The 27928-nt window shown below is 57.5% G+C and overlaps 1 protein-coding gene across 1 annotated transcript; it reads right to left on the bottom strand.

The window, feature by feature from the left end:
• Positions 1 to 714: 714 nt before the first annotated feature.
• ATP8B3 (ATPase phospholipid transporting 8B3) lies at positions 715 to 18638 on the bottom strand. Its single transcript, XM_075444109.1, has 29 exons — positions 18575 to 18638; positions 17731 to 17916; positions 17597 to 17671; positions 16897 to 16988; positions 16212 to 16325; positions 15644 to 15742; positions 15124 to 15185; positions 14289 to 14361; positions 14111 to 14181; positions 13460 to 13542; positions 12692 to 12850; positions 12069 to 12157; positions 11001 to 11194; positions 9942 to 10150; positions 8569 to 8603; positions 7976 to 8132; positions 7374 to 7562; positions 6818 to 6930; positions 6297 to 6461; positions 5880 to 5991; positions 5511 to 5586; positions 4912 to 5053; positions 4188 to 4455; positions 3451 to 3674; positions 2919 to 3002; positions 2376 to 2615; positions 2028 to 2166; positions 1629 to 1759; positions 715 to 951 (listed from the first exon to the last, which is right to left on the bottom strand). Exons 1-29 carry the CDS (start codon positions 18636 to 18638, stop codon positions 715 to 717), a joined length of 3882 nt encoding a protein of 1293 aa, XP_075300224.1.
• Positions 18639 to 27928: the final 9290 nt, after the last annotated feature.

The following is a 27928-nucleotide window of genomic DNA, read 5'->3' as shown; positions in this document are numbered from 1 at the left end:
GGGGCTCTTAAAATTACGCCGCTCGAGGCTGATCTGTTGGGTCAAGGCATGTGGAAGCCATGGGCGCAGGACCCACCCCTGCAGGGGGAGGACAGCCGGCTCTGCCCTGCGCTCCTTGCAGCCATGGAAAACCAAGATGAGGGTCTTCATGCAGCCGCTGCACTTTGGCCCCCGGCACCGGAGGGAGTGAGCAGGGGTGAGGGGCTGCGCCCACCACCCAGCCCCACCGCTGGTCTTACATCGGGGCATTTTATTAATTCAGAGATGGAATAATGAGCCTGGGGCAGCAGAGCTGCTGTTTGTGGGTCCAGCCTGGAGCAGGATCAGTCTCAGGCAGGGGGAAGCCCCAGCTCTGGGGGAGCTCAGCAGGGGGAAAGGGGCTGGGGTGCCAACCAGGGAGCCATGGGCGAGGGGCTGAGCATGGTGGCAGAATTTAGTGGTTTTCATGGCTTTATAGGCTCCTGCAAAACCCATGCACACACTGTGTGGGGCAGATGGAGTCGATGGTGGGACACGTCCCAGGGCTCAGCCCCTGGAGCAGTAGCTTCCCCGGGATGGGCCAGCCCCTCTGCAGCCCCATCGGCTGCCCACGATCCAGAACCATCCAAATAAGATTAAAAAAATGCTCATAAAGGGAGGGAGGCAGCCAGTTCTGCACCTTGATGGCACCTCCTCTGAGCCAGCATGATGGAAGGTTGATGCCAGCCAGGGCAGCTATGCAGAGGGGCTGGGGAGGGAGGACAAAGCCGGGGTCATCTCTGGGCACAGGAGAGTTTGTGGGGCTCTGTGTGTGGCCCTGGCACGCAGGCTGTCCCCGCGGGTGATGAGGCCGGCGTAGCCCTCCTGGTGGGAGAAGGCATATCTGGAGCGGCGGTGGAAGGAGCCGCGAAGGACATGGGCACACAGCTCCACCGAGGGCTCTGGCTCCCGCCTGGTCTTCAGGCAGATCTTCTGCAAGGAGACGGGGAAATCAGGGCAGTGGCCACCTCCCAGGCAAGCCCTCACCCCAAGGGGAGACATGCAGGGAGAGCAGGGACGTCCTCCACCAAGACACAGTTTGGCTCCCAGCTCCACCATGACCTGAGCTGATGTGAAGTGTAACATGGGGACTCTCATGGGGGTCTTCAAAGCTCCCGGAGCTCTGGAGCACAATATCAGCACCTGCTCTCGTCTGGGACCTCTTTGTATCACCAGCAAGGTATGACCCACAACCCAGATGGGGGTGAGCTCTGCCAAGGCTGAGGGTGGTTCCAAGACCTGCACCAGACCCCAGTGCCTTCTAAGCGGCAGCTCTAGGGAGTCCTGGAGGGCAGTTCCTTACTGCAGCCAAGGGCAGACCCTCTCCTAGAGCTGGAGCAGGTCTCTTGCCCCATGGCTTCCTGTTGGGCCATGAACCAGTTTGGGGAGAGGGCCCTGGAGCCAGACTTGAACACCAATGTCATGAGAGACCACCACCAGCTGAGCTGTGCCACCAAGGAAAGGTGATGCCCCACTGCTACAGCCCAGGCAGTGGCTTCCCCAGGGACCCTCACCCTTCCTATCAGCGGCAGCACCCTGGCCAACCCCAGACACTGATGATGACAGGAGGAAGACCCCTCCCCAGGCCAGCCCCCCCACCCAGCCCTCACCTGCTGGATAGTGGTTTTGCCCATGATGGTGCAGTACAAGCGGACAGTGAGCGAGGGGATGGTGTTCACCACCAAGGACAGCAGGACCACGAGCAGGACATAGGGATCAGTCAGGGCGTTCAGGCTGGCATCTGTCAATGCAAGAAGTTGGTGGGTGATGTAGGGAAGGTGGAGAGGACAGAGGGAACAACTGTCGGGGGACAGGCCCCCACCCACAAAGGTGTTGAGGGGTCTAAAGAGGAGATGGCACCTAAATTGTAGTCAAAAATCAAGACAGCAAGATTGAGATGTGACAACAAAGATATGATCTGTGAGGTGGGAAACGGCAGCACCAAGCCCAGGCTGGGCTCCCCTGGCTCGGGGAAGGGAAGGACCACGGGGATCCCCAGCACATCTCACCTGGGAAGCGGAAGATGGTAGGGGCTATCCTGAAGGCATCAATGCTTTGGGTCAGGAAGGAGAAGAAGCAGAAAAGCAGCAGGCTGGCTGTAACCATCAGAAAGGACAACACTGTCCAGAACTTGGTGTCCAGGATGACCTGTAGGGACAAGGGCGGAGCACACAGCGTCTCATGGAGGCTGTTGGTACCCTCTTCCATTTGGCCACTCATCCCAAATTCATCCCCTGCCCCAAGGGAGATCATCCCCCAGCCATGAAGCTGCTAGGGATGGTGTGAGAGAACCCAGGACTTCAGTCCCTGAACATCTGCCCCAGGGCCAGGATGGGGAAGGGCAGATCAGTGCTCACCTCCATGAGGACCGACAGCAACGCTGATGTGGCCACTGTGATGGCGAAGGACTCGTAGTCACCAACCACCTTGCTGCCAACACGGTCCTCGAAGGCCCAGAGCGCGATGTAGAAGCTGGCGAGCGAGGTGCTGACCCCCTGCAGAAGGGTGATGCTGAATACACGGTAGTTGAACAGCTCGTCTTGCTGCCCGATCACGTAGAGCTCAGGGAACTCCAGGCTCTTCTTGGCACTCACGTCCTGCCGGGAGCAAACCAAGCATCACCCTCCCCACCTACACTGGGGAGCAGGATCGGGCCACCCCACTTGACCACCCTTCGGGAGAGCTGCAGTGAGTCCTTCCAGCTGCCTGCTCTGGGGTGACAGGGAGCAGAGGCACCCCCAGACCAGTGGTGACCTCCAGATGCCCATCGAGCTGCTTGGTACCACGTCCCAGCCCAAAGAGCCGTGCAGGTGGGATGCGGTGACCACCGGGCTGATTCACACCCACCAGGGATGCAACCTCTAGGCACAGGGGCTGGATGCAGCCTGGTGAACCCGTACCTGCTCCAGAAGGCCCATGGACAACACGGGGTAGGCAGTGTAGAAAATGTTGTAGAGCGCAAGGAACCAGCCCTCGTACAGCGGCTAGAAGGGAGAAGAAAGCAGCTGTGAGCTTGGTGGTGCTTTGGAAAAACTCAGAAAGGATCCTCAGGCACCAAGGGTGAGTCCAAGAGACTCGCATCCAAACACCGGGGAAACTTCCATGGACTTGACCCAGGCTCTGCATCAGCCCCGTGCTGTCTGCAGCGATTGGTGCAGCTCACAAGGACATCCCAAATCTCCCCAGGGTCCTTTTTTCCAGCCAGGTAAAAATCAGATAACCGGTGGCGTCTCAGCCAGGCAGCCCCATAAAACTGGACAGCCCAATACCAGGGCAAGGGAGACAGGACACCAGGGCGGTGCCGTGGACACATGCCCATCAGGCAGTACCAGGCACGAGACCTGCATGGGGTCCTCACCAGGAGGGTTGCAACACCGGTGTGCAGCCCCCCACGGGATGGATGTGACCCCTGCTAACGGCAGCGTCCCTCACCTGAGCTGTGAATCCGCTGTGGAAAGCGAACCAGACCTGGGCCATGAGGCCAGCAAAGGTCTTGTAGAAGAAGTAGCGGAGGAACTTGCAGATGCGCAGGTACGCCCAGCGGCCGTGGACGAGCAGCAGGCGCTGGAGGTAGGAGAACTGCGCCAGGGCGTAGTCGCTGCACTGCACGGCTTGCATGCCCTCCAGCCCGCTGATGCCCACACCGATGTCAGCGGCTGCAGAGGACAGGAGAGTGTGAAACACAGGTGGGGAGGTTTTTGGGGAGCTGGGTGCTTAATTTCCCTCTGGATTGCCCCCAGGCTGATGGGCAGAGGGTGAATCCAGGAGTGATGGGCAAAGGGAAGAAGCTCCCTCCATCACATGCCACAGCTGCGGGAGTGACATGCCAGGCATGGTTGGGCATATGAAGAGCACAGCCCCATGTCAGGGCTGCTAGAGAGGGGCAGGGAAGTCTCTGCCAGCTGCCCAGGTTGGGGCTTGGTGTTTCATCAAGCTTCATCCGCGCTGCTAAAGCAAGAGGTCCACCCTGCTCCTGTTCCCAGCAGGTCCTGTGCCTCTCACTCTCCTTCCACCACAGCAACGTGGGGAACTGGGTTGGGGGTTCCCCTCCCAGCTCCTTGCCTCAAAGGAGAAGGTGAGGTGGTGGAGGTGGCAGATGGGGCACCCCCACTCCCCACCAGCAAGACACCCTGGCCAAAACCCACACTCCCCCCTGCCCCAAGCCTCACTTTTGATCATGTTGACGTCGTTGGCCCCATCCCCAATGGCCAGCGTGATGGCCGCCTTGTGTTTCTTCACCAGCTGCACGATGAGGGCTTTCTGCTTGGGGGTCACCCTACAGCAGATCACTGCCTGGCAGCTGGTGGCCAAGTCCACGAAGGCCTTTTCCACCAGACTGCCTGGCTCCTGCGATCCCGTAGCCCTGCAGCAAGCCAGCCGCTGCCACAGACGCCCCTTCTTCTCCTTCAGCACCTCTCCCGTGTGGAGGATTTTGTCCTTAGGGGAGAGCACACATGGTTGGGACCTCACCCATAGCCTTCATAGTGAGGGCCCCCAGCTCCTCAACAATGCTCTTAAATGTTGTAGGTGCTACAAAAAAGTGACCCCAGTTTTCTCCAACTTCATCACGCAGGAGGCACTGTGACCATGAGACCAGTTTGTCCCAGTATGACCAGAAGAGCATGTGATTATCCACCAGTCTGTGTCAGCCCAGAAGGACGGTTGGGCAGGTGTAGTCGAAGCCCTCCAACGCCAAATGATTGGTACAAGGTTGTCCCCCTCTCCACTCTCCATTCCCCAGCCTAAAAATGGGCTTTTCACACCTGTTGGGCAGGAGAGGCATCACCTCCTCCACGTGCTGGTGCCACCCAGGGCTTTGATAGCACCAGGGCAGAAACAGCGATCTGCCAGCGCAGGCAGGGAGCAGAGAAGAGCATCCAAGTGCCACCTTACCAGGAAGTCCCCGCTGATGATGAGAGCTCTCTTCTTGTGGCACAAAACTTCTGGGTGCTGCTGGGAGAGGCGGCTGCTGCACAGGGCTTCGCTGCTTCTGCTGAGGTTGTTGTTGCTCACCCAGTGAGCCTTGAGGATCTCACTGTGCAAGGAAGGGGTGGTTGGAGCTGAGCTGGAGACACTGGGCACACTGCCTGGCTTCGTCTGAGACCTACAGTTGGCCTTTGCCAACTCAAAGCCAACTCCAGGGAGATGGGGCTGGTACCCAGTGGTGGGAAGAGGGGGGACAGAGAGGAGACCCCAAGGGCTCGCTAATACCAGAAATCAGTCTCTGTCCCTGTGGTTTAGAAGCTGGAGAGACAGCTTAAGCACTTTCTGGTCAAAGCCTGCCAAGGAGGAGAATGCTGTAGGAGCAGAAACCAATGGGGAGGCCTGGAGAAGCATCAGCAGATGAGGGCCATGGACATCCAAGCTGGGACAGGGAAGGAGAAGCATCTCTGGCAGAGCTGAGATCTGCCTGCCCTGCACAGGTTCTTGTGCCCTCCAGTGCCTTCAGCAGGGACAGGGATATCCTGAACCAGGAGGTCACAATTCCTCACCTGATCTCCTCCTCCTCCAAGATCTCCATGTCGTCCGTGAGCAGCTTGCATGCGTAGCCAATGTTCATTGCGGTTTCTGCAACGTGCAGGTGTCAATGGCTGATGGTCACAGGGTGCTGTCCCCCCATCCTAGGGCAGCCCCCAGCCCTGAGGTCCAACAGTTCCATCTCTGTGCTGTCACACAGATGGCTTCCCCTGCCTCAGTTTCCCCGTGGATGACATGATCTGTGGGACGTGCTATTATTTCATACGAAAGGGAACAGCTGAACCTGGTTGTTGCCCACTCCCAGGGTCTCACGTCTCTGCTCTAGTCCTGGTTAGGGGAGAAGCTGCAATATGTTGGTGGGGTCTGGGGTTGCCTCCACTGACCTTGTTTGTCTCCTGTCAGCACCCACACTTTAATGTTGCCCAGTTTCAGTAGCTGGATGGTCTCAGGGACTCCATCTTGCAACTTGTCCTCAATGGCCGTGGCCCCAAGCAGCTGGAAGGAGGATGAGTGGGTGTCGTGACATGGGACAGGGCAAGATATGGAGGTGGGAATTGCCCCTGGATCCAACCAAGGGTCCTTGCCCATAGGTAGACACGACCTGACAGATCTCTAACGCAGTGTCTACTGGCATGTCACAAAGTCACCCTGAGGGTGGGAACTCCACCTGCCCTCCCAACCCAAGGGACGAGTGTTGGGTTGGACACTTCACCCCCTCATCCCAAAGAGCCAAACCCCACACTCCTGCCCTTTGTGGGACCAGAGCAGCCAGTTCCTCCTAAACCCCAGCCTCAGCCCACCTGCAGGTTCTGCTCCATCTCCTCGTACAGCTTGTCCAGCTCCCGCGCGCGGTCCTGCAGCAGGACGCTGGCCTTGTGATGCCTCCTGCTCCATGCACTGTACTCAGCCTCGCTGACCTCCTTGCTAGCCAGGCATAAAGTCCTCAGTGTCTCCTCTGCAAAGCGCTGCAGAGACGAGACATCAGGTCTCCCTTCCCTCAGCCAGAAGGACTCTCACACTGGACCAAGGCATCATGTCATCCAGCCACGATGCTCTCATGGGCAGAGCCAGAGACCCTCCAGGACCTGAGGGTCTCCCTCTGGGCTCTGACTCCCTCCCCCACTCCACACCAAAGGTGGATTTGATGCCCTCTTAGCCCCTGGGCCATACGCAGGTGAGGCTTCTAGAGCAGAAGGAAGAAAGAAGGACCCAAATCCTGAAGCCAGAGGGAGAAAGGGCAGCAGGGGACTCCAGGACACCCGCACCAAAGTCAGCATCAGGGAGACCAGCCCATTCTGCCCCAGGCTGTCATGGGACTCACATCCAGCGCCATCTCGGTGAAGGTCTCATTGGGTCCTCGCTTCTGCAGTCTCTCCAGGATGACCGTGTCAGCGCCCTTGGTATAGAGCCGGATCGTGCCCTGGGGGTCTCGCACTGGGAGGGACGGGAAGGACAGCTTAGGCACCCTGAGAGATGGCTTGCACTCATCTCTGTCCCCATGCAATGGCAATGCTGCAGAAGGCACCGCAGAGGATGCTGGTGCTTTTCTGCCTGCGGTCATAGGAACCACAGGAATTTCCCCAGATCTACACCACCATGAGGCAGGATCAGTCCTCAAGGACTCTCAGCTCCTCACACACCTCCTCTGAGCCCCCGATGTACTCACTGTCTCTTGGCTGCTCAAACCCTTCTTGGCTGCCTTCACCAAGGTAGCAGGGCAAGCAAACGCATAGAGATGACCAGGACAATCGTTAGGAGTCCCTGTACCAGTTGCGGTCAATCGCAGCCATCCCAGTGCCATCCCTTGTAGGGCTGGAGTATGGAAGGGACACTCTGTATTCCTGGAGGGGCTCTCTGAGACACCCCATCCCACTCACCCAGGACAGACATCCTCTTGCGATCGCTGTTGAAGTCCAGCATGGCCAGTACTTTGTATGTCCTCTTCATCCCCAGCTCACTGATGGTGATGGTGTCTTGCGTTCGGGCCAGAAAGATGTACCCCAGGCTCCTGGCTGCCAACACCAGCGCTTCCTCGTCTGGTGAAGCTGCCTGATAAACCAGCTGGTCTGCAGAAGAAAAGTAGGGGTTAGACAAGGAGACTCCTAGCCAAGCAGCTCTTGGACATCTGAAACACCCTGTTCTTGCCCAGCACCAACGTTATCTGTGGAGACCCTGAAGTCCAAGCCACAAGGCTAGGGAAACTCAGTCTTACTTGTCTATCTCTTCTGCTCATGGCCCCAGGCAGGACAAGTGTCCACACAGGGATGGATTATCCCTGTGCTTCTGTTCCAACTAGTTAGCTTTAAAACAAACCCAAATGTTCAAGTCTGTGACACTACGACAGTGGCCCAAAACACCCCCAGGCTCTCACATCACCTGCACCCCCACAGCAGAGCTTTGCTGGGTGATGGAAAAGCCGTCGCACCCTCAATGCCTTGAACAGCAGCTTGACCCTGCTCAACCACCACGGCCAACCCACCACCCTTCTCCTCCACCATGACGGTGTGGCAGAGGGCCAGCAGCCTCAGGAACTCCCTCAGCACAGGGTCGCTGTCCCGCCGGGCGGCTTCCAGCAGCGTTGTGTCGCAGAAGTCCAGCTTCTTCTCCCCGTGGTGGCTCCAGGTCAACCCTGACCCCTGCAAGAGGCATGGGCAGGCTGCAGGCACCCGAGCGCGGGGCTCTGCCCCAGGGATGCTGCTGGGTTGCAACACAGCAACCCTGTGCCGGCACGGTCCCATCCAGACCAGAGTCTGTAAGCCGAGCTCTGCATTGCCTACACCAAGGGGGTGAGTAGAAAAAGGTTGGGAATGAAAAAAAAAATTAAAAATCATAACTGTATTATTTTATAAACCCGGTTCCCCTGTCCTTAACTGGCAGCTGAAGACCTGCAAACTCGCCAGCCCAAGGAAACACGTGCCCCTCTCTTACAGCGTGGGACCCCACCGCAAGCAAGCTGTGCTCCCAGACAAAAGGCTGGGCTTGCTGCCGGCGTAAGCAACGGCTGCTACGGCTTTGGCCCCGGCGAGGAGCAGCGTCTGGCCCCACGTCACGTGGGAGAGGGGAGTTACGCACCGATGGCTGTTTGTCCTCATGGCCTGTGCCTGCACCTGCCAAAATGAAAATAATTCAATTAGAGAGATGGTGGGGAGCATCGCTAGTGGGGACTTTGAGCAGTTTCTCTAGGACGGAATGCTGCTTTTGCTGGCCAAGAGACTGGCAAAAAGGGGCAGGTTCTCAGCATCTCCTCGGTGCCAGTCATGAGCCAGGCTCCATTAGCATACCCAGATTTTACTTATTTGGCTCTTGGACTGTTCAGACTTCCGGCACATTTTTAATGTTAAAAAATCAGGTCTAGCTTTCACTCGTGTCTCCTGGGAGACTCCACAGCTGGCCAGAGACTGGTGGGATTACAGCGATGCTGTTATCGCGGAGGTGCAACACAATACATCAGGAGGGGGTAAATTGGTTTTACTCCTGCTTAAAAACTTTGCTAGATTTCTTTTTTTCCCCTCCTCTTTGCTTTTATCACTGTCCATTTGTCTCAAATGCCTGATACTTATCTCAGAAAAAGGAGCTCCATGCTCAAGCTCTGGCTCACCCCGCTCACTAGATTTCACTAATTAAGCACTGAGACAGCTCCCAGAAGCAAGCCGAGAGCTTGAGTAGATGTAGCAATAAGAAGAGGAAGGACTTGGTGATTCTCAGTTTTCTAAGAGGAAAATCAAGCAGAATCATTATAAAAAGCAAGGGCAATTACATGCATTCACTGTAAAGAAACAACATTAGGAGAATGGTAATTTCTTTGCCTGCTCCATAGGTCACCCAAAAGCCTCAGAGTGGCCAGATTTGCAAACCAAGCTGAAGATTCACCAGAAAACGATGCAAAGAAGAAAAGCAAAACTTCCTTTTTCTCTCCAAGACCTTCATAGAAAAAAAAAAATCCATGGGCTTCACTGGCCCATCACTCTGTGGCTCCTCTGCCTGCCCTGTCCTGGCCACATGGGACAGCATCAGCCAATGATTCCAGGTGGGATCCACCTAACTCAGCCTGTGCGTTTGCCATGTAGCTGTGCTGGGTTCCTAACCCAGGCTCCCTTTTTTATCAGGGAAAGCCTAGATGATCTGAGCCAAGTTTGGGGCATGACACTTCTCCTGAAAGGCAGACACCCATTTTAGGAGGACAGACTTGTGCCCTGCCTCCATGCACTGGGAACGTGGGACAAGTGTGACCGCAGGCGTGGTGCCCACTGCAAAGCACTGATAACACTGGAGATAAGAATCAGTTAAATTTCTACAGCATCTTCTGCCTACACACTGGATGACCAAGATCAATCATGCCCCCAGCTTCCTAGCAATTCGGGAGAAGTGGAAAGAACCAAAGTGGCTTAAATTCAAGGTCTACGTCACTCATGAGTCTCTACAAACTTGCGTCCACCAAAAGTTACCATAGATGGTCCCATTGATGCAGCATTTCTTGAAGCTCATAACATTTTGTGTCAAAGTGCCAGTCTTGTCCGAGAAGATGTATTCAATCTGGCCGAGCTGATCATTGAGGCTGGTGCTTCTGGCTTTTGCTGGAATGTCCTTGACAGCGTAATACATTTCCAGATCCCAGTTGATAAAAAAGCTGTTCACCAGATAGATGAATTCAAGCCTAGGGAGTCGGGTAGAAGAAAACTGACCCTGGGGAAGGAGATTGCATTACTCACATCCCAAGGGGTCTCGGGAATCCGACGCAAGAAGAAAGGGCAGAGGGGAACTCCCCACTTGGATCCTATGAGGCTGGGGGAAGCAAGAGGGTTTTCACTGTTCATGGTAAGTTTTCCAGAAGGCTCATCATACCAGACTGAGAGCCCGCTGGGTCCCAGGCAACTGGGCTCCCCTCTGAAATCTGGCCCTTGATGACAACATTCGTAGATCTGGAGATTCAGTGCAGGGCCTAAACTTGGAAAACTTTTGGAAGTTTTGGAAACTGCTTCTGCCAGCACAAACTGTGGGCTATGTTCTTCTCTTCCCCATCCTGCTGCTGCTCAGTGAGGAAATACCACCTTCATCAGTCTCATCCTCAGCCTGCCCACAATTTCTAACATCAGTAGGTGTCTGCATCTCTTTTCTGGCTTTCGTCAAAGCATAGAATCAAAGAATGCTTTGGGTTGGAAGGGACCTTTAGAGGACATCTAGCCCAAACCCTCTGCCATGAGCAGGGACATGACCCTGGTCAACCAGACCAGGTTGCTCAGAGCCCTGTCCAACTTGGCCTTGAATGTTTCCAGGGATGGAGCCTCCACTACCGCTCGAAGCACATCAATGTTTGTAAGATACACACTCCATCCATCCTTACTTTCTTACAGCTGAGGGAACACAGGGGAATGACTTATTCAGGGTCACAGCTGGATCTTTCGTGCAGCCCCACTTTGTGGCTGCAAACCAAGGTGCCAGATGATGGCCAAGGGCAAGGAGTGAGGTACTGATCACAAATCACTTGCAAGCTCTGTTGTTCTTACGTTATATACATGGACATGGGTATGATGATGCTTAGGAGGATCGTGAAGCCCCAGAAGTTGAAGAAGGCCTGCTGAGCAGGAGTTGTGTGCTTGTAGAAAGCAGAGAGGTAGCTGTGCTTCTCCTGGAACATCCTGGCCCAGAACCCAGAGGCGACGGCGAGGCACAGCGATGTGACCAACAGCACCACGAAGATCTGAGGTGGGAAGCCAGGATGAGAACGTCCCATCACACAGAGCCCATCAGACCCATTTCTAGGACCAACCATTGCCCCTTCCAGATTGTTTGTCTCATTTAGCTGCAAATCTACAGAAAGGTGTCCTTGCGCCTGAAGCTGGTTCTCAGAGCTCACCCTGGGCTGAGATGAAGGATCACAGCAGGTATTTCAGCTTGACACATCCACAACACACACAGAGAAAAACTCAACTTTCACACCCTCCTACTTGCCTCAGACACCCTCTCCCTGGACGGGGGCTGTCCTGCAGTTTTCCAGCTGTAGTTACCAGCAAACAGAGGAACATTCGTGGCCAGTCTGAGAAGCAATGACACTCAGCCGCCAAGAACCAGAATAAGAGCCACCCAATTCATTGTTATGACCACACTGCTTTGCTTCCCACAGAGGAAAGGCTCCTCCTTTGCTCGTCCTCCGTCTACTCTGTGCTGAGCCACAGCCTACAGGTCCTTCAGCACAAACCACCTCCTTGGACCTGCCCGGTTATGGATGAGGAAAGCAGCCCAGGAGAGGTTGTGGGTCCTGAATACTCCAGCTCCCTGGTTTGAAACAGCCTGGTCCAAGAGGCTGCTCTAGAGCTGAGGACTCAGAGCTGCCAGAGTCCAGAGTTTAAGCAACACAACCACCACGCAGATGGCTCCAGACCCAACAACTGCCCCTTCCTGGGAACGGCACTTGGTATTTGCCCAGAACATGTTAAACCCGAGATACTCTGAGCAAAATAGTGCAAGCTTAAGAAAATCAGCATCACCCAAGCAAGGAGCCTCTCACGAAAAGACTTGCGCGCACCCCCAGGAGACTAATGGACCAGGGCAGGGGGTGTTCGCACCACACTCACTATGATCACGAGCCGGTCCATCATGCGGTCCAGCTTGGTTTTCTTCCGCTTGATATTTCCACAGTTCCTCATAATTTTGGAATCAAATCCTGGACGAGAAACATTTTAGAAGTAAAAACGCAAGTCCACAGCTCCCAGAAGGTCGACTTGCAGCTAAGTGATGCTGGTTTCCTCGCTAACAACATCTCCCCACCTCTGAAGACTTCAGAAGACCACATCCCTTGATCAGTGGTCAGTCTAGCCGTGGCTGCACTCGGAGCAGTGCTGCTCTCACCAGATCTTACCCCTCCCCTCTACCCACAGCTACTCATGGCCAAGCTCTCAGGTGCACTGAGCCACAAAGTGCAAGAGGCCACAAAGTGGAGTGGACCCAGGACATGATGCAGCTGAAATACAACCTGAGATGAGTAGAGGTTTGGTACCACCACATCATCCCCCTGCCGGCGAGCCCAACAACAGCAAAGCCTGGGAAAAACTTCTAGGGGCTTGGTTACAGCGGCAGGTCCTCCCACTTTGTATCAGCTGGGATTGGGACCTGCTGATCCCAGAAGTGCTTGAGCAGCTTGAAATCCCTGGGCACGTGGGTGTTTACTGCCCTTCCTGATCTGGGCTCGGGCACTCACCTGCGTAGATAACCAAGCCATAGCAAACATCGGTGTTGCGAAGCTTGCAGCCTCGCAGCAAGATCCTTTCGCTGTCAAGCGAGTAGGTCTCGCCCCTCCACTCCAGGGTGCCGGTGAAGCTGTGCATGCGGCTGTTGGGCTCCTCGCAGGTCACTCTCCCTTGAGCAGAGGGCACGATTCAGGTGATGGCTTTTGGGGGGAATGAGAGGACCTTCCTCTCCCCTCAGCCCCCATGCCTGTCCCCTCCACAGAGGGGTGATGGGGGCTTCTCTAGGAGATTCAAGTTTTGTCCGGGCATCTCCAGATGCAGCTGGGATATGGATGGCTCAAATTAAGGCTAAGCTGGAGGGCCACCCTGCAGTGCTGGGAGTGTGCTCAGTCCAGGAACCACACAAGGCTATAAAGCTGGAGAAGGTACAGATGCAACCCCCTTCCTCCCCAGAGCCTCTGAGAGGGGAGTCTGCATCCTACGGAGGACCAAAGGGGAGAAAATCCAGGGTCTGAGCTCAAGTTTGGGAACCAAGCACTTGATTGCAGTGGGAAAAATCAAGATCCAAGGCATGGGCAAGGTGCAGAACCCTGATGGACGCACCACAGAGCCACTCGGTTGAGGAAGGGCCTCCACGCAAGGTCTTTGACTTCTTGCAGGCAGGACTAAGTGCAACCTCCCGTTGGACTGACGGTGTCTGGGGGGACAGAGACTTCCCGAGGCTGAACCCATCCCACCCCGGCGTGATGGCCGCGTCCTCGCTTGTCTGGGAGACTCACCATCAAAGGCAGCCATGCTCTCCTCGCTTACCAGCTCCTGGTGGGTGACCAGAAGGGCTTGTCTGAACTTCAGGTTTGTTTCCCTTTGAACAAGAGCCAGAGAGAGAAAAATAAAACAACCCTGCGGGGTGACAGAGCTGTTAATTCTGCTGTTGGACCCGTGGGACAGAGACGGCCATTAATTATCGGGTGATTACAGGAGTGATGGCAATGAAAGGCGAGATAGGGACCTATCACGCCAGACATCGAGCGCTCACGCAGGGAGAGCGCCCTGGCCCAGAGACCCTGCCATTAAATCATCCTGGAGACAGAGGCAGGAGGGATGGGCAGCCACTGTCCTCCGCCTGACTGGGAGGGAGCCGAGAGATGGAGAGAGATGCCTGAGCTCGCAAGCTGCTCCGTGGAAGCCTCAGAAGTGTTTCTGGACTCCTATTTTCAAAATTTGGGACTCAGAACACATTTCTGGGGTGTCTGTAGGTCTGGCTTTTGGAGGATCCCCCACATCCTGGTTTCTTCTGGACTCGGAGCCCTCCCAGCATGCCTGACCCCCCAGTGCTGGGGGGTCCCCAAGACTGGAGGCCTCAGCCATTGGCTGGGGTGTCTCTGCCCCTCTCCCCCCATGCAACAGTGGGCCCCTGCCCCTCTCCTCACCCATCAATGTCAGCAGTTTCCACGTAGCACAGGCTGCTGGGCTCCGAGCTGCACAGCAAGAGCATGTCGGCCTTGAAGAGCAAAGACGGGGACAGAGCACCTGGCTGAGCCCCTCCTCGCCAAAACTCCACACCCCCCACTGCCCCTGGTGTGCAGCCAGCTCCGGGGCACCACTCACCGGGACGAAGCTCTCCTTACGCAAGCGTACGATGTCCCCGACGCAGATGTCACGCCACTTCTGCCAGTGGAAGCTGCAGGAGAATTAGGGGGGAAATCTTTACTCTTGCAGAGCAGTGGGAATGGGGGTTATGGCTGTTGCTGTCCTCTGGACCAGCCTGTGTCTGTCCCAATTTCTTGCATGAATGAGGTCTCCAGATTGTTGGTTCCTCTGCCACCATGGTTCCATCTGCATGACCGAAGGATGGCTGAGCACTGAGGATGGCACAGGACCCATTTGTCACATCTATAACCTCACGATGTTCAACAAGGCCAAGTGCAAGGCCCTGCCCATGGGTCGGGGCAATGCCAGGCACAAACCCAGGCTGGGCAGAGAGTGGATTGAGAGCAGCCCTGAGGAGAAGACTTGGGGCTGTTGGATGATAATGTTTCTGTTATACCATCTGTACCTACAGATGGCAGGGACTTTCAGCCCCCTGGCCGCAGGTGCGAAGTGTTGGTCCTTCCCTGGACCAGTTTGTAGCAAGTATACGAGTCCGTGTGTTAGATATGAAGACTTGGAGGAAATTCTGTAGCCAGGAAACCCTCCTCCAAGCATATCACAGAAAATGAGGGCTTTTTTAGACCTCCTGTTGGTGACTGGGATGTGATCATTCCTACGGCAGAACAGCTGGACCTGCAGCAGATTTTTGGAGGTGATGGGAGTTTGCAGAGTCAGGCACATTCCCACCAGAACCCTTCTCAGCTGCTATGCTCAAGGATGCTCAGCACTTCAGATGATCCATCGTTCCACACAGGCCTAGAAAACATAGGTACAGCTTCCCAAAGACCCTCACCTCTTCCCAGACAAGATTTCACATGGTCTGCTGTTGATGTTTCTGTCACTTTGATGACGGCCCTGCACAGATGAGAGAAAAAAAAGAGGCCAAAAGAAAGGGATGGGCCAAGCCACACTTCCTTGTCCTATGAAAACAACCCTCTTAATGCCATAATCTGCCTCCTCAGCCCCTGGGCAAGATCTGCTTTCGGAAGCAATCAGATGTATTCTGATGAACAGAGAGACAAAATTCCCCCAACGTATTTCTGGGGACCAACCTAGGACTGTAGCCATTGGTTAAGATATTAAAGATGACAGAGATGGAGTTCTAGACCCCAAGCAAAGCAAATGGCCAGTCACATCCTTCCCAAGGTAAAATACAAAGTGTTTTGGACATGGTAGAGTTGATGGTACCTCAGGAATGACTAATTACAGCAACTCCCAGTTCACCCCAGAGCAAAGAGGCCCTCTCTCTGACTGTGCCCCCCCCCCCCAGACCTAAACCCAACACTCAGCCTTTTGCTCCAACCTGTACTCACAATGTCATCAATCAGGTCTCGTAGACCCCGGATGGTGAGAAGGCAGCTCAAGGGGAACAGCAGAGTGTACCAGGGCAGTGTGGAGATCTCCGGGATGGTCTACAGAAGGACAGTTTTACACCACTGACACAACTTTCAGCCCACCTTGGGACACTTTAGGTGACTGAGTAACTCCCCCTCCCTCCCCAGCCAGTGCTCGAAGATGGCAGGAACCCATCTAAGATGAATCAAATCAATATCTCTGTCTACACAGAACTGTTTTGTTGAATTTCCACCTGTCTTCAAACTGGAAGCATGAAATGCATTTAGGTCACTGAATCTGGAGGGTAGGGTTTCTGTTTAGACGTGGTCTACACAAGCTTAGCTTACACTGAAATCCAAACAGTTTAAAGTAACCAAACTTAACATGGGTTAAACCCCTCGGAGTTCGTGGAAGACAATGAACACCACTGGGAAGCAGCATCCTTGACACCATTTTAGACCGGAGTCCCCTGCTCTAAACACTGGACAACTCTCCTTTGCTAGACAGCCTTGCACACACTTGCTCTTACCTTGGTGTCCATCTCACCTGTAAGAGCATGACAAAGACAAAGTAGACATTGGCCATTCGGTGGAACTGCTCGTAGAGGTTCAGCGGGAGGAAGGTAAAGATGTTGTACTTGGCTGTCTTAATGGCATTGCCCTGCAGAAGGAGGACAGGTCAAAGACCCAGTGGGAGTTCAGGCACGTGAAACCAAGGATGTGTTTTGAAAATGCCAGAAACATTCTGGTATTTTTAGGACTTCTCAACATTTTATAGCATAAGAGATGTCTTTAAAAATTTACAAAAGCCATAAGGAAAAAGAAGATTTATTAGAGCAAAGGGCCACATGACTTAAAATGGAAATAAAATATTTTGCTTCTGATTGTCTAAAGCATAGCCAACTAACACCCAACAAGATGCTCATTATTCAGCTGGAAAAAATCTGGTTTTGTTCAATCAGAACTTGAAAAAAATAAATCTTTCTTTTTATTTGACCATCAGACTACAAAGTATCCTTCATACAGTTCTGCTCCTTGTCTGACAGCTTCACAGGGTATCTGGGGCACCAGGCAGGGAGCAGCCCTTACTCTTTGTTGAGGATTACGTATGTGACTCACCATCCTGCTGGAGATGACTCCGCAGCATCTCTGTTGTCATCCCCAACCACCACCAGCTCAGGAACCAGGGGCTGAGTAAAGACGTGGCCCAGGACTGGCCCAGGCTGACTCACCGCATACTTCTTCTTGGTCAGGCAGAAGGCAAATTTCTTCTTGAACTGCATGTGGTAGTTTCGGTCGTTGGCCCTCACCTCCCAAGTGAAAGCTGGAAAAGCAAGTGGATATCCACCAGCGCTCATCAGAGCCAGGTCCTGGCCAACAGCCTCTGGCCTCCAAGGACACAAGGACCAGTGATGGTGCCGCTGGGCTTGTGGTGACTCACTGCTGGCAAGATAGGCTTTCCATAGTGCACCTATACCTTGAGAGCAGCTGGAGGTACAACTGGGACAGAGCTGCATCTTCAGGGTCAGCTAGATCACAGAGTGGGCAGGAGGCCAGAAGCTTTCAGAGATGTAGGACTGCTGCGCACCCTTCCCCTCTGAGCCTCGGGCTAATCATTTGCTCGGGTTTTGGTTTAACAGTATAATCAGGCCAGGTAAAGGACAACTCCTCCAAACACGGTCTTTGCTGTTTTGAAGACTGGTGGTTCCTCTCCTGATTTCATTTTTGCTATCCTGGTGCAGACATTGTCAAGCAAGGGACATCCCAGCCACGTACCCCAACTCCTGCACCCCAGCTGACGGTCAATCCTTCCAAACCATTTCACCCCAGATCTGCTTCTTCCCCATCTCACAACCCTGTTGCACATTCAACTTTCTCATAAACGGTCTAAAAAAAAGGAAAAACCTCAAAACATGCTCATTGCACACTGACCTGGCAGCTGCTGCTTTCCACACAGGCAGTCTGAGGCTGGGTCTTGTGCAGCCATGCCAGCACCGCTACCAGGATCTAGGAACAAGGACAACCAAAGATATTTGCAACGCTGAGCAATGACAGTGTGATCCCACCAGGATGCTCCAACATCCCAAAGCCGGGCCCTCCACCTCTCCTGGGGCAGGGCACCATGCAGAAGGGACACTCTTCTGGGCACAGCTGGGAATGGGCGTCTTCCCTGGAGCCACAAACAAACTTAGACCTTTTTACTACCCTGGAGATGTAAAACCCCACGTTGACACGTGGTCCTCTGTAGTCATCTGAAGGTCACAGATCAGTGACATCAGGCTGAATATTTGTCATCAGAATATGTCTTCCTCCTTTTGATGTCTGATGTTCTTTTCCCTGCCTTTCACAGGACCAGTCACAGCTCAGATCTGAATTGAAATCCACTTCACCCTGGCATTCTTCTCCAAAAGTTAGAGATTTCCCCTTCATGGGTGCCTCACGCTTACTCAGACCTTGTGTGGGCATTGGTGCTGGCGATTCCCTGGACAGACTCCTGCCTTCTCAGTGTCCTCAGGGCTGCTCAATGGCTTTGGCGTGGGTCACCTTTCAGACCCACCTCCGCCCAGTCCCAGCTGCCCCTGACAACTCAAAGACATTTTTTCCCTTTGGGGAAGTTACGGGAAATCATCTGAAGTCATCAGTGAGGAAGAGAAACTCTCCCTGTCCCGCCATCCCACCCGAGCATCCGTCACACCAAGAGAGCAGCCACCTTCATCAATGACAAGATTTCCCTTACGCTCAGTAGCTCAGTGACCCTCCCTACAGGGGTGTTAGGGAAGATTAATTAATGTTTGTGAAGTGCTTTGTGATCCTTACATGAAAGGAGTCGGTGAGGTATAAAGCATTAATTACCTTATTATTAAATAATCCCACACGGAAGTCTGCGCTTGCCATTATTTTTTATCTCACTCCTTTGATCACTTCTTTTTGTCCTGTTTTCACTGAAGTGTCTCCTCTCCCTATTGCTCCTCATCGTAGAAGGCAAATTTGGTATTGGTTTGCCCCGACACATAACAGTGCCCTGAGATGCTCGGAGATGCCACCAGCGAAGCCAGAGCTGTCACCTCATCCCAGGTCGAAGACAACCCAAACAGCAACGTGGGCAGCACCTCAGCCCCTGCGTCCGAGAGCTTGCCAAAAAATAGCTTTGACCCACGATGTCATCCTTCTTCACCACTAAGCACTCTGCACTTGTCACTGTCCTCGGTTCCTATATGACACCCATGAACACAGCATGTTTGGGGCCCATATGTATTTTCCCAGCATGGCTGAGAAGGAATGAAGGGAGCTGCTGTGCATGGTGGGACACTGCTGATACATCCCATAGCTCCAACTACCATTTGTCCTGCAGAGAAGAAGGAGCTGGAAGAGCAGGGATACCTGGAGGGACAAGATCTCTTCCATACCCAGCTGAACAGAAGCCCCTTGGTGCCCAGACTGGCTGTTCCCACTTTGTTTGGGCAAAATAAGGTGGGAAAGGATTTGACACAGAAATGCAATCTCTCATCTTCCTCCCTGACCCAGCTTGTGTCCTTGGCCCAGTGAAGCTGTCGGCTTGGGACACCTTTCCCTGCAGGCAGCCAGTTCTGGGCTGCAGCTGGTTGCAGGGAGACAAGGAGGGGACACCAAACCACCCTCCATCTCCTTCTCTCAGCAAGCTCCTCTGACCACACAGGGATACCTCCTGCTCATGACCCATAAACAGGCCAAGGGATATGGGCTAAATAGAGGTGCCTGCACCATAGGGAACATCCAGCAGGAGACAAGAAGAACCTCAGGGTATCCAGCATGGGCAAAACTGAGCCACCTGCTCACACCCCTCTAAACCAGTCAGTGCCCCTTGGCCCGCGCTGGTGAAGGTAACCAGGTAACCATCCCTGCCATGACCCCATCCCCAGCACTGGGCCAGGGCACAGCAAGGTCCTCACCAGCCCATCCATCCTACAGTCCCCAGCCATGGGCAAACAGGGCAGAGCCAGGGATGGCATCCAAGGGTCAACCCTAAGCCCAGATCTCCGGTCAGGGTTGCGATGTTTGGTCCAGATTCAGGCTGGGAAGTCAATACGTAGGTCAGGATCGGGTCTTCTGGCAAAGGCCAAGGTGAGACACAGTCCAGTTGTTGCTGGGCGGGTTCACTGAGACAAGACAGGTCCAAGGCCAAGCTGGAAAGTCAGTCCATAGGTAGAGTGACAGGTCCATGGCCAGGCACATATATATGGCCAAGCTGGAGACAAACCCACCTACAGCGAAGCCCAGGCTAGGACTGAGCCCCAGGACTGAGCTTAGAGTCCTGTGCCCATGGGCAGGTGTGGGAGAGGTCCCAGGTGAGGCTGTTCAGGGCCATTAACGCCTGTTAGTGCCCTCAGAGCCCTGAACCATTGCTCAAAGCATCTTCTGACCCTGCTCCTTGCTCCAGGACATTAATATTAAAGCTGAGGCCAGCAGCGATGTGTGCTGTTTGCTTGGGCTTACTGCTTCAAAACCAGCAAACAGTGCCATTGCTTTGATCGACGGGGTCTAACCCTGCCCTGCGTCTCCCCGAGATGCGCTGGAAGACGCTGGGTTTGCCTGTGGTCATCCTTTCAGAAGGACCCTTCTGGGCTCAGTGTCGGGCCTGAAGTTGCCTCTCCATCACGTCCCATGGACTTGGCATCTCTCGGCCCCGTTGTACCCAGAAACCATCGCCATGACCCCCTCCGCACGCCGCGCATCGGTTCCAAAGCACTCGCGTTCCTGAGGCCAGATGAAGGTACGGTTAATTGAGCACCTGCACTTGGCAGACACGGGGAGCTGAGCACTGTGCAAAGGCAGCCGGGAAAACAGCCCCTTGCCGGGGCCCGGGAGAGAGGGGGAAAAAAACAACAAAAAAAGAATGTTTCAAAGCACTCTTTGCATACTTGCAAAGAGGTATCCAAGAAACCTCACTTCCAAGAAACCTCTTGACAAACCTCACTCGTCACTTCAATAATTACAGATAAAAATTGCGCTTTAGGTAAGCCAGAACGGGCTGGAAGCGGGTGCCAGGGCTCCCTGCCTGCCCCAGCCGGGTGGCCAGACCCCGCCGTCGCCCCAGCCCGGAGCTTCCCACGGGCAGAAAGGGCCGGTGATGGCCGAAGGCACACGACGTCCTCTGACCGCTGCCCCACACCTCGTCTAGACCGACAGAGATTCATTAACCCACGGGATGTTCCTCCAGCTCAGCTGGGATGAACCGGCCAGTCCACCCAGCCCGGCAGGGAACGTCCCGTCCCGCTGCTTCCTGAGGTCTCCGGCTGTGCAGCAGCCACGCGGCGCTGCTGGGTGCCACGAGACCCAAAGCGGGGCTTTCTCACCCCAAAAAAACCCCCCAGTTTTAGGCGAGCGGCGGTTTGTTTGGCTGAACGCAAATAAACCGGTTTTAAGGAGGAGCGGGCGCTGCGCCACGAGGGCTTGGCCCGGGCTGGTGAAACACGCGGAGATTGATGGCGTCGGCTGATCCGAGCGGCTGCGGCGGGGTTTCTGTGCCGGTTTGGTTTCTGAAATCGCTGGATAAACCTTGAGCTGTTGCTCAGCGCAGGAATTGGTGAGAGACGTGTCGGGCTCGCTGGGAGCGCCCAGCGGACCCAGCACAGCCAGCGCTCGCGGCCGGGGGTTTCTGGTTGCCTTTCTGCTCCTCCTGCTCCCTCCCAGACAAAAAATAATGGGGGGACGGGGCCAGCCTGACCCCCCATCCCTCACCCGGGGTTGGTGGGTGCTGCCGTAACCCGCCTTGCCAGCACTGCTGTTGTTTACCCGAGCGCAGCATCCCCCGGGACCACAGCCAGTGCCCCACTGCCCCGGGGACCCCCCTGCTGCCACCCCCCCAGTTGCCGCAGCTCCGGCATCACCCCGAGCTCAGCCCCATCACGACAGGGTGACGCTGGCCGGGTGACGGGCGACGAGCGGCTGGGTGGGTGCGGTGGATGCCTGCTCCTGCCCTCGTCACGCCGGAAACGCCCCCGCACCCCGGCTGGGTCACGGTTCGTTAAAGCCCCTCGGGGGGCTTCCCCGGCTCCGAGGACGTGCCCGGGCCGTGAGTCTCCCTCCGCTCGCGATATTTTTCCACCTGTTTTGATGCAACTCCAGGAGAAAAGACGTCTCCCCCGTCCCCATCCCCGAATTGCTCCTTGCACCCAGCGCCCGAGCGCGGCGTTGTTAGAGGGGGGGGCTGCCCTGGGCTCCCCCCTGCTCCCCAGGGTCCGCAGGGAGGGACCCAGCTCCCAGGAGAGCCCTGAAGCATCCGCTGGCAACAAGCCCCTTCCCGCACCCGCTGCCCGCACCCACAGCTGCCCTGAGGTGAGGAGGAGGAGGAGGAGGAGGATGGCAGCTCTCAGGACCTGCTGCCGCGAAGGGGAAGTGCCGCCATGCCACACTCCCCGCCGGGTCCCCGTACCTGCACCAATGCTGCCCGCGTCCCCGCCGACAGCCCCGGGGCAGCCGCCGAGCTCCTGCCACCGCCGCGGCGAGCGGGACTGCTGCCACCCGTCCTGCCCCACGCAGGGACACTGGGGACAGCCCACGCCACACCTCCAGCCCCGGCCTCGCCTCCCGTCCTGGCTGCCCGGGCACCTTGGCTGGGCACCCCCCGGGCTCCCCCCGGACACGGCTCCCATCCTGATCGTCTCAGCGCGGTTTGGGGGTCCCGAGCCGGCTCTGAGGGCAGCGGGTGGGCACGAGCGTCGCCGGGGCAGTGTTTGGGCAGAGAGTGGGCAGATTCGGGCAGCGGGAGCACTGGGCTGCGCCGAGGCTGAACTGGTTTCACTGGGAAGTGCTCAGCCCCCGCCGGAGTTCCCGGGGTCTGGCAGCAGCTCGGTGGGGTCTGGGCTGTGCCTCCACGACCGAGGAAGGTGGGAGCAGCGGGCAGTCGAGGAAGAGGAGGCCGAAGGCACAAACGAGCAGCCCCGGGGTGACAGCGCTGGGACTGCAAACCCAGCTGGGGACAGGGGCCGCCTCGTTAGCGACAGCCAGCTAACGAGGTGAGAGCCAGCCCCGTGCCTCCCTGCTCTCCCATCCCTCCCTGCACTCACCCCGTGCGCCCGCAGAGAGGCCCCACCGTAGTGGTCCTGCGTTAGCCGTCGTTAGATTAATTGCTCACCGCAATTAACCACAGAAACCCGGAGGCAATTAATCAAGCGCTGGCCCGACAGTCCATAAAGCAGTTACTGCGCAGTCATGAGGAGCTTGTTCGAGGTCCATGAACAACGTAGCTGCACCGTGTCCCCATGTCCCTGTGTCCCCCTGTCTCCATGTCCCCGTGTCCCCGTGTCCCCCTGTCCCCATGTCCCCACAGGGTGCTGGGTGACACTGACGAGCACCCAGCCTGCAGTGATGGGGTCAGGTCTGGGTGCATCCCCATCCCGGGGCTGCTCCTTTACCTCCTGGAGAGGGAGGAGAAAACCTCGCCCAAGCCTTGCCCAAGGGGCCGGTGCTGTGAGAAAAGCCAAATTAACAAGTTATTGCTAATTGTCGCCCAAAGCTGGTGAATGGCAGCAGGTGTCATTTCGAAATGAAACGTGGTGGCCGCCGAGCGGGGTTCAGCTCGAAGGGAGAGCGCTGGGTCACGGCGGGCGGGATGGGACGCTTTGGTCCCGTGGTCTGAGCGAACGCCAGAGGTGAGAGCGGGCGGACACCGGAGCGGGGCCGGAGCCGCGGCGTCTCCGTCCTCGACCGCGGCAGGGTTCGGCCGGCCCGGCTGGGAGCCATTTTTGGCATTTTCGCAGCGCCGGCTCCTGATCGTTAACATCGACCCAACCCCTCTCTCCAAACGCGAGTGGAGGTTCTCCCTTCCCGCTCCCCGCGCCCATCACCCGTCCCTCACGCCGGGCAGCTCCTCGGCCGCTGCGGTGACCCCCGGCAGCTCCGGCGCGGCTGACGCCTGGCCGGGGAGCAGCCTCTGTGAGGAAATTCAGTGTTTCGTCCCCCATCTGCCATCTCCTACCCGCCAGCCCGCCCGGCCGGTCCCTCTGCACCAGTGGCACCTGTAGCCCCGCCAAGACCCTCGGGAGACGGGAAGGGCCATGGTGGGGGCGGACCCCAGCCCCAAACCTCCGCGTCCCGACGGCGTTCACGGCCTCTCGCCGCTTCTCGCTGCAGTGGGCTGCATCTGGAGGAAGGAAAGAGATTTCTGCATCCCGCCCCGGCGTCCCCGCCGCAGGGACGCGTGGTGGGTGGCTGCGGGCACCCAGGAACCGACAACGCCTGCAGAGACCGGCCGAGGTCACCCTGGCAACCGCGGCCAGCGAAAATGACATTTTTTACCAATCAATCGGCCCCTGCAATTAGCTGAACCCCCCACCCCCACCCCGCTGCAATTACGCGAGCGCCAGGAGGCCACACAGAGCCCATCGCCGGGGCAGAGGATGCTCCTCCGGGCGCTGCGGTGACCGTCCCGCTGCGGCAGCAGCCAGATCCCGCTCGAAGGGAAGAGTTAAACCTCCGAGCCTGTTTTTTTACCTTTGCTCGCGGACCGAGCAGCTCCAAGTGTCCCGTTCCAACCGGCCGAGCAGCTACAAAGCCCCGTTTGTTTGGGGAAAATAAAAAAAATAATTTAGAAACCTTTCCCCGCAGGATAGGGGTTGTTTCTCAGCCTGGGAGCAGCCCCACGTGCAGCCCCCGGCTTGGAGCCGGCACCTCCCCGGGGTGATGCCCCAGCTTTGGTCCGGGCTCGGCCGCCGGCAGACGCGGTGACACGGGCTGACACGGTGCGAGGGACGGCGGCCGGGCAGCGCTGGCTCCGGCCATGGCTGCTGCCTCCTGCCAGCCCCCGGCCCAGAGCTGCCCCGTGCGGAGGCTCTGGCGAGCGATGCCCTCGGCACCCAGCACCCACCTCCAGCACCCAAAAACTCACCCTTCCCCCCCAAAAACCTGCACAACCGGTCGCTGCTGCCCTCCTTCCTGCTCAGCACCCGCACCCTCCTCTTCCTCCTCCTCTGCTCCCGGGGCCACCCTGCAGCCACCTCGGGCCAGGGGACAGGGCTGGGCACTGGTGGGGACTCCTTATTGCCCACTGCCATTCCCCGCTCCCCAGTCCGCCCAGGTCCCCCCTCTCGCTGGTGGCTGGAGGGTGCAGAAGGACCCCGGTCCCTGCGGTGATGCCGGTGTCACCCACCTCACCCTGCTGCAGGGCTGGGGCTGGGAACAGGGACCCCCATGTCTGGGCAGCCCCCCTGCACTGCAGGGCACTTCGGGGTGCAGGACCGTGGGGGGGGCACAGGCATCCCCCGCTGCTGCTCGGGGGGAAACTGAGGCACGGAGTCGAGCAGCCGAGGTGCCTGGGCTCGGGGCACTGACCCCGGGTCTGGCCGAGCAAAAGGCTGGAGCCAGGAGGAGCACGGAGGGAGTGGACACGCGGGGACTGTCCCCATCAGCCGTGGCAGAAGCGGCCTCACCGCATCGGTGTCACCACGTCAGGAGCTCTCCCGCCCGCACACCCAAGCTGCGGGACCCCCGAGGCACGATGGATACCCACCCCCTCCCTCGGCCCCAGCCTTCTGGAAGGTTCCGAGCAAACCGTGATAAAAAGCTTTTTAAAGAGTGGATCAATGGCCGCGGTCACCTCTGACCCGCACCGGGTGGCTGGGGGGCAGGGGGTGACACACAGACACCCCACGATGCCCCTCGGCGGGGAACGGTGCGGCAGGACGAGACGGGCCCTGGCACAAACCCTGGCAGCGTCTGCGAATGCAGGGTTGCGTGTGATGAGCTGCCCGCTCTCAGCCGCGGAAGAGGGACATGAAATGACCCCGTGTGCCCAGCCAGCCCCCCCAGGGCTGCCCAAATCCTCCCCCCCTTGCAAGGGCACAGGAGGCCGCTTTGATTCGGGTTGGAAACCTCCCTCCCCGCTTGGGAAAGCGAAGCTGTGGGCAGGGAGGGGAGCAGCCGTGCAAAGCTGAGCCGCAGCCGGGGTGGCAGGGACAGGGGCAGGGCAGGGACCCTCCTCCCGCTGCTGAAACCAGCCCTGACCATGCCACCAGGGACCCCACGGGTCACCGTGTCTGTGACAGCTCCGAGGACACGGCCAGCCCGGTGGCACCAGTTCGCTAGTGAAGACCTTAGACTGGGACGGGTGGCAGAGGCTGTTTTCCGCAGATCGATACGGGCCCAGCGTGCAGGGCCAGGGGCCAGACCCCCGGCAAGGGGGGACAAAGTGGGGGGATTTGTGACACCCCAGCACCTCTGAGCCTTTTTTTTTTTTTTCCAAGCAAGCTCCTTTGTGTCACCTCCCCAAATCTCAGCTCGCCCCAAAGGAGGTGGCTGTGCCGCTCCGGCCTCCCTGCGGGGTCTGGGGAGGAGAGGGATGGGGGTTACGGCTCAGGGGGTCTCTGCTCCATCACTTCCCCCGATTCAGCTCCAGCATCCGACGGCCGAGCCGCTGGCGGGGCACAGGCAGGGGTGACGCTCCGAGTCAGAGGCAAAGGACCCCGAAGGGGCGAAGGCTTCCGAGAGCAAGGAAGCCCCTCGCTGTGGTTCCTGTTGGCGATGCCCTGGCTCTGACAAGGTTTTCTGGGGAAAAACGAGGGTCTCAGAATCCCAGCATGGCAGGGGTCGGAAGGGCCCTCTGGGGGTCCTTCAGCCCAACCCCCTGCCCAAGCAGGGTCACCCAGAGCAGCTGCACAGCACCGCGGCCAGGCGGGGCTGGAATATCTCCAGAGAAGGAGACTCCACAGCCTCCCTGGGCAGCCTGGGCCAGGGCTCCGGCACCCTCAGAGGGAAGAAGTTCTTCCTCGGGTTCAGCTGGAGCTTCCTCTGCTCCAGTTTGTGCCCGTTGCCCCTTGTCCTGTCACTGGGCACCACTGAACAGAGTCTGGCCCCGTCCTCCTGACCCCCACCCTGCAGATATTTAGAGGCATTTCTAAGGTCCCCTCCCAGCCTTCTCTTCTCCAGGCTGAACAAGCCCAGCTCCCTCAGCCTCTCCTCCTAGGAGAGATTCTCCAGTCCCCTCCTCATCCTCGCAGCCCTCCACTGGACTCTCTCCAGTAGCTCCTCATCTTTCTTGAACTGGGGAGCCCAGAACTGGACACAGCACTGCAGATGGGGCCTCACCAGGGCAGAGCAGAGGGGGAGGAGAACCTCCCTGACCTGCTGCCCACACTCCTCCTAATGCACCCCAGGATGCCATTGGCCTTCTTGGCACCCAGGGCACGCTGCTGGCTCATGGTCACCCTGTTGTCCCCCAGCACTCCCAGTCCCTCTCCGCAGAGCTGCTCTCCAGCAGGGCCGCAGCCTGTACTGGTGCCTGGGGTTGTTCCTCCCCAGGTGCAGGACCCTGCCCTTGCCCTGGTTGAACCTCATCAGGGTTCCTCTCTGCCCAGCTCTCCAGCCTGTCCAGGTCACACTGAATGGCCTCCGAGCTGGATATGGAACACGCAGCCGCAGCGCCGATGTCCGTCCGTCCGTCCGCGTGTCCCTCGGCCCAGCCGGGGCCGGGTGAGCGGGGCGCAGCCGGGAGCAGGGCTCTCGCAGCAGGCGATGTGGGGGGATGCGGGGCCAGCGTCCCGCAGGGGAAGGGACAGCACCCCGATGCCGGAGCTGAGCGCACCCAGCACCTCAAAGGCCCGTAAAGGCGGCTGAGAACACGGGTCAGCCGCGACTTTTACAGCATCCGAAGCAACCGCTGCCACGGCCAAGCCATCACCGGCACGTTAAATAAAACACATTGCCAGTGAGGTCATCTAATAGCCTATTATTTTTTTTTTTTTATTTGAACTTTTTACCTTCACCTCTTCCTCCGTGCTGAATCAGCTCCTTCGCTTGGCACTTTAATTCCTGCCCCACGGGTGAGATTGATACGGGCTCTCCCGCGGAGAGGTGGTGGGAGGACGCGAGGCCGGCGCTCCTGGGCTCTCCCCAGCTCCGGGACGGAGGCAAGAGGAGCCGGGACCTGCCCCGCGGCTCAGGGCACGGCGTGGGGGGCGAGAAGGGTCCGCGCCGGATGCGGCCCACGCCATCCCGGGCATCGCCTCGTCTCGCAGTCCCGGGGCGCTGGGCTGGGCGTTTGCCGCCGCCGAGCAGCGCGGGTTTTGGCCCCTTTCCTCCCGGCAGGCTGACGTGCCGCGGACAGGCACGGCCCACCGCGAGCTGCGAAGCCGGTGACCGGTGCCGGGGAAGGCTGGGCTCTGCGGCAGAGCCCCGCTGTGAGGACACGGCGGAGGTGACAGCGGCTGCAGGATGAGGGGATGCTCCGCGGAAGCCTGCCCAGGCGCTCCCCAGCACCCACCGGCTCCAACCCGGCCGCAGGCAGAGCAG

This window comes from Opisthocomus hoazin, chromosome 27 (assembly GCF_030867145.1).
Source record: "Opisthocomus hoazin isolate bOpiHoa1 chromosome 27, bOpiHoa1.hap1, whole genome shotgun sequence".
Taxonomy (NCBI): domain Eukaryota; kingdom Metazoa; phylum Chordata; class Aves; order Opisthocomiformes; family Opisthocomidae; genus Opisthocomus; species Opisthocomus hoazin.
This window is presented reverse-complemented; position numbering and strand designations above follow the sequence as displayed.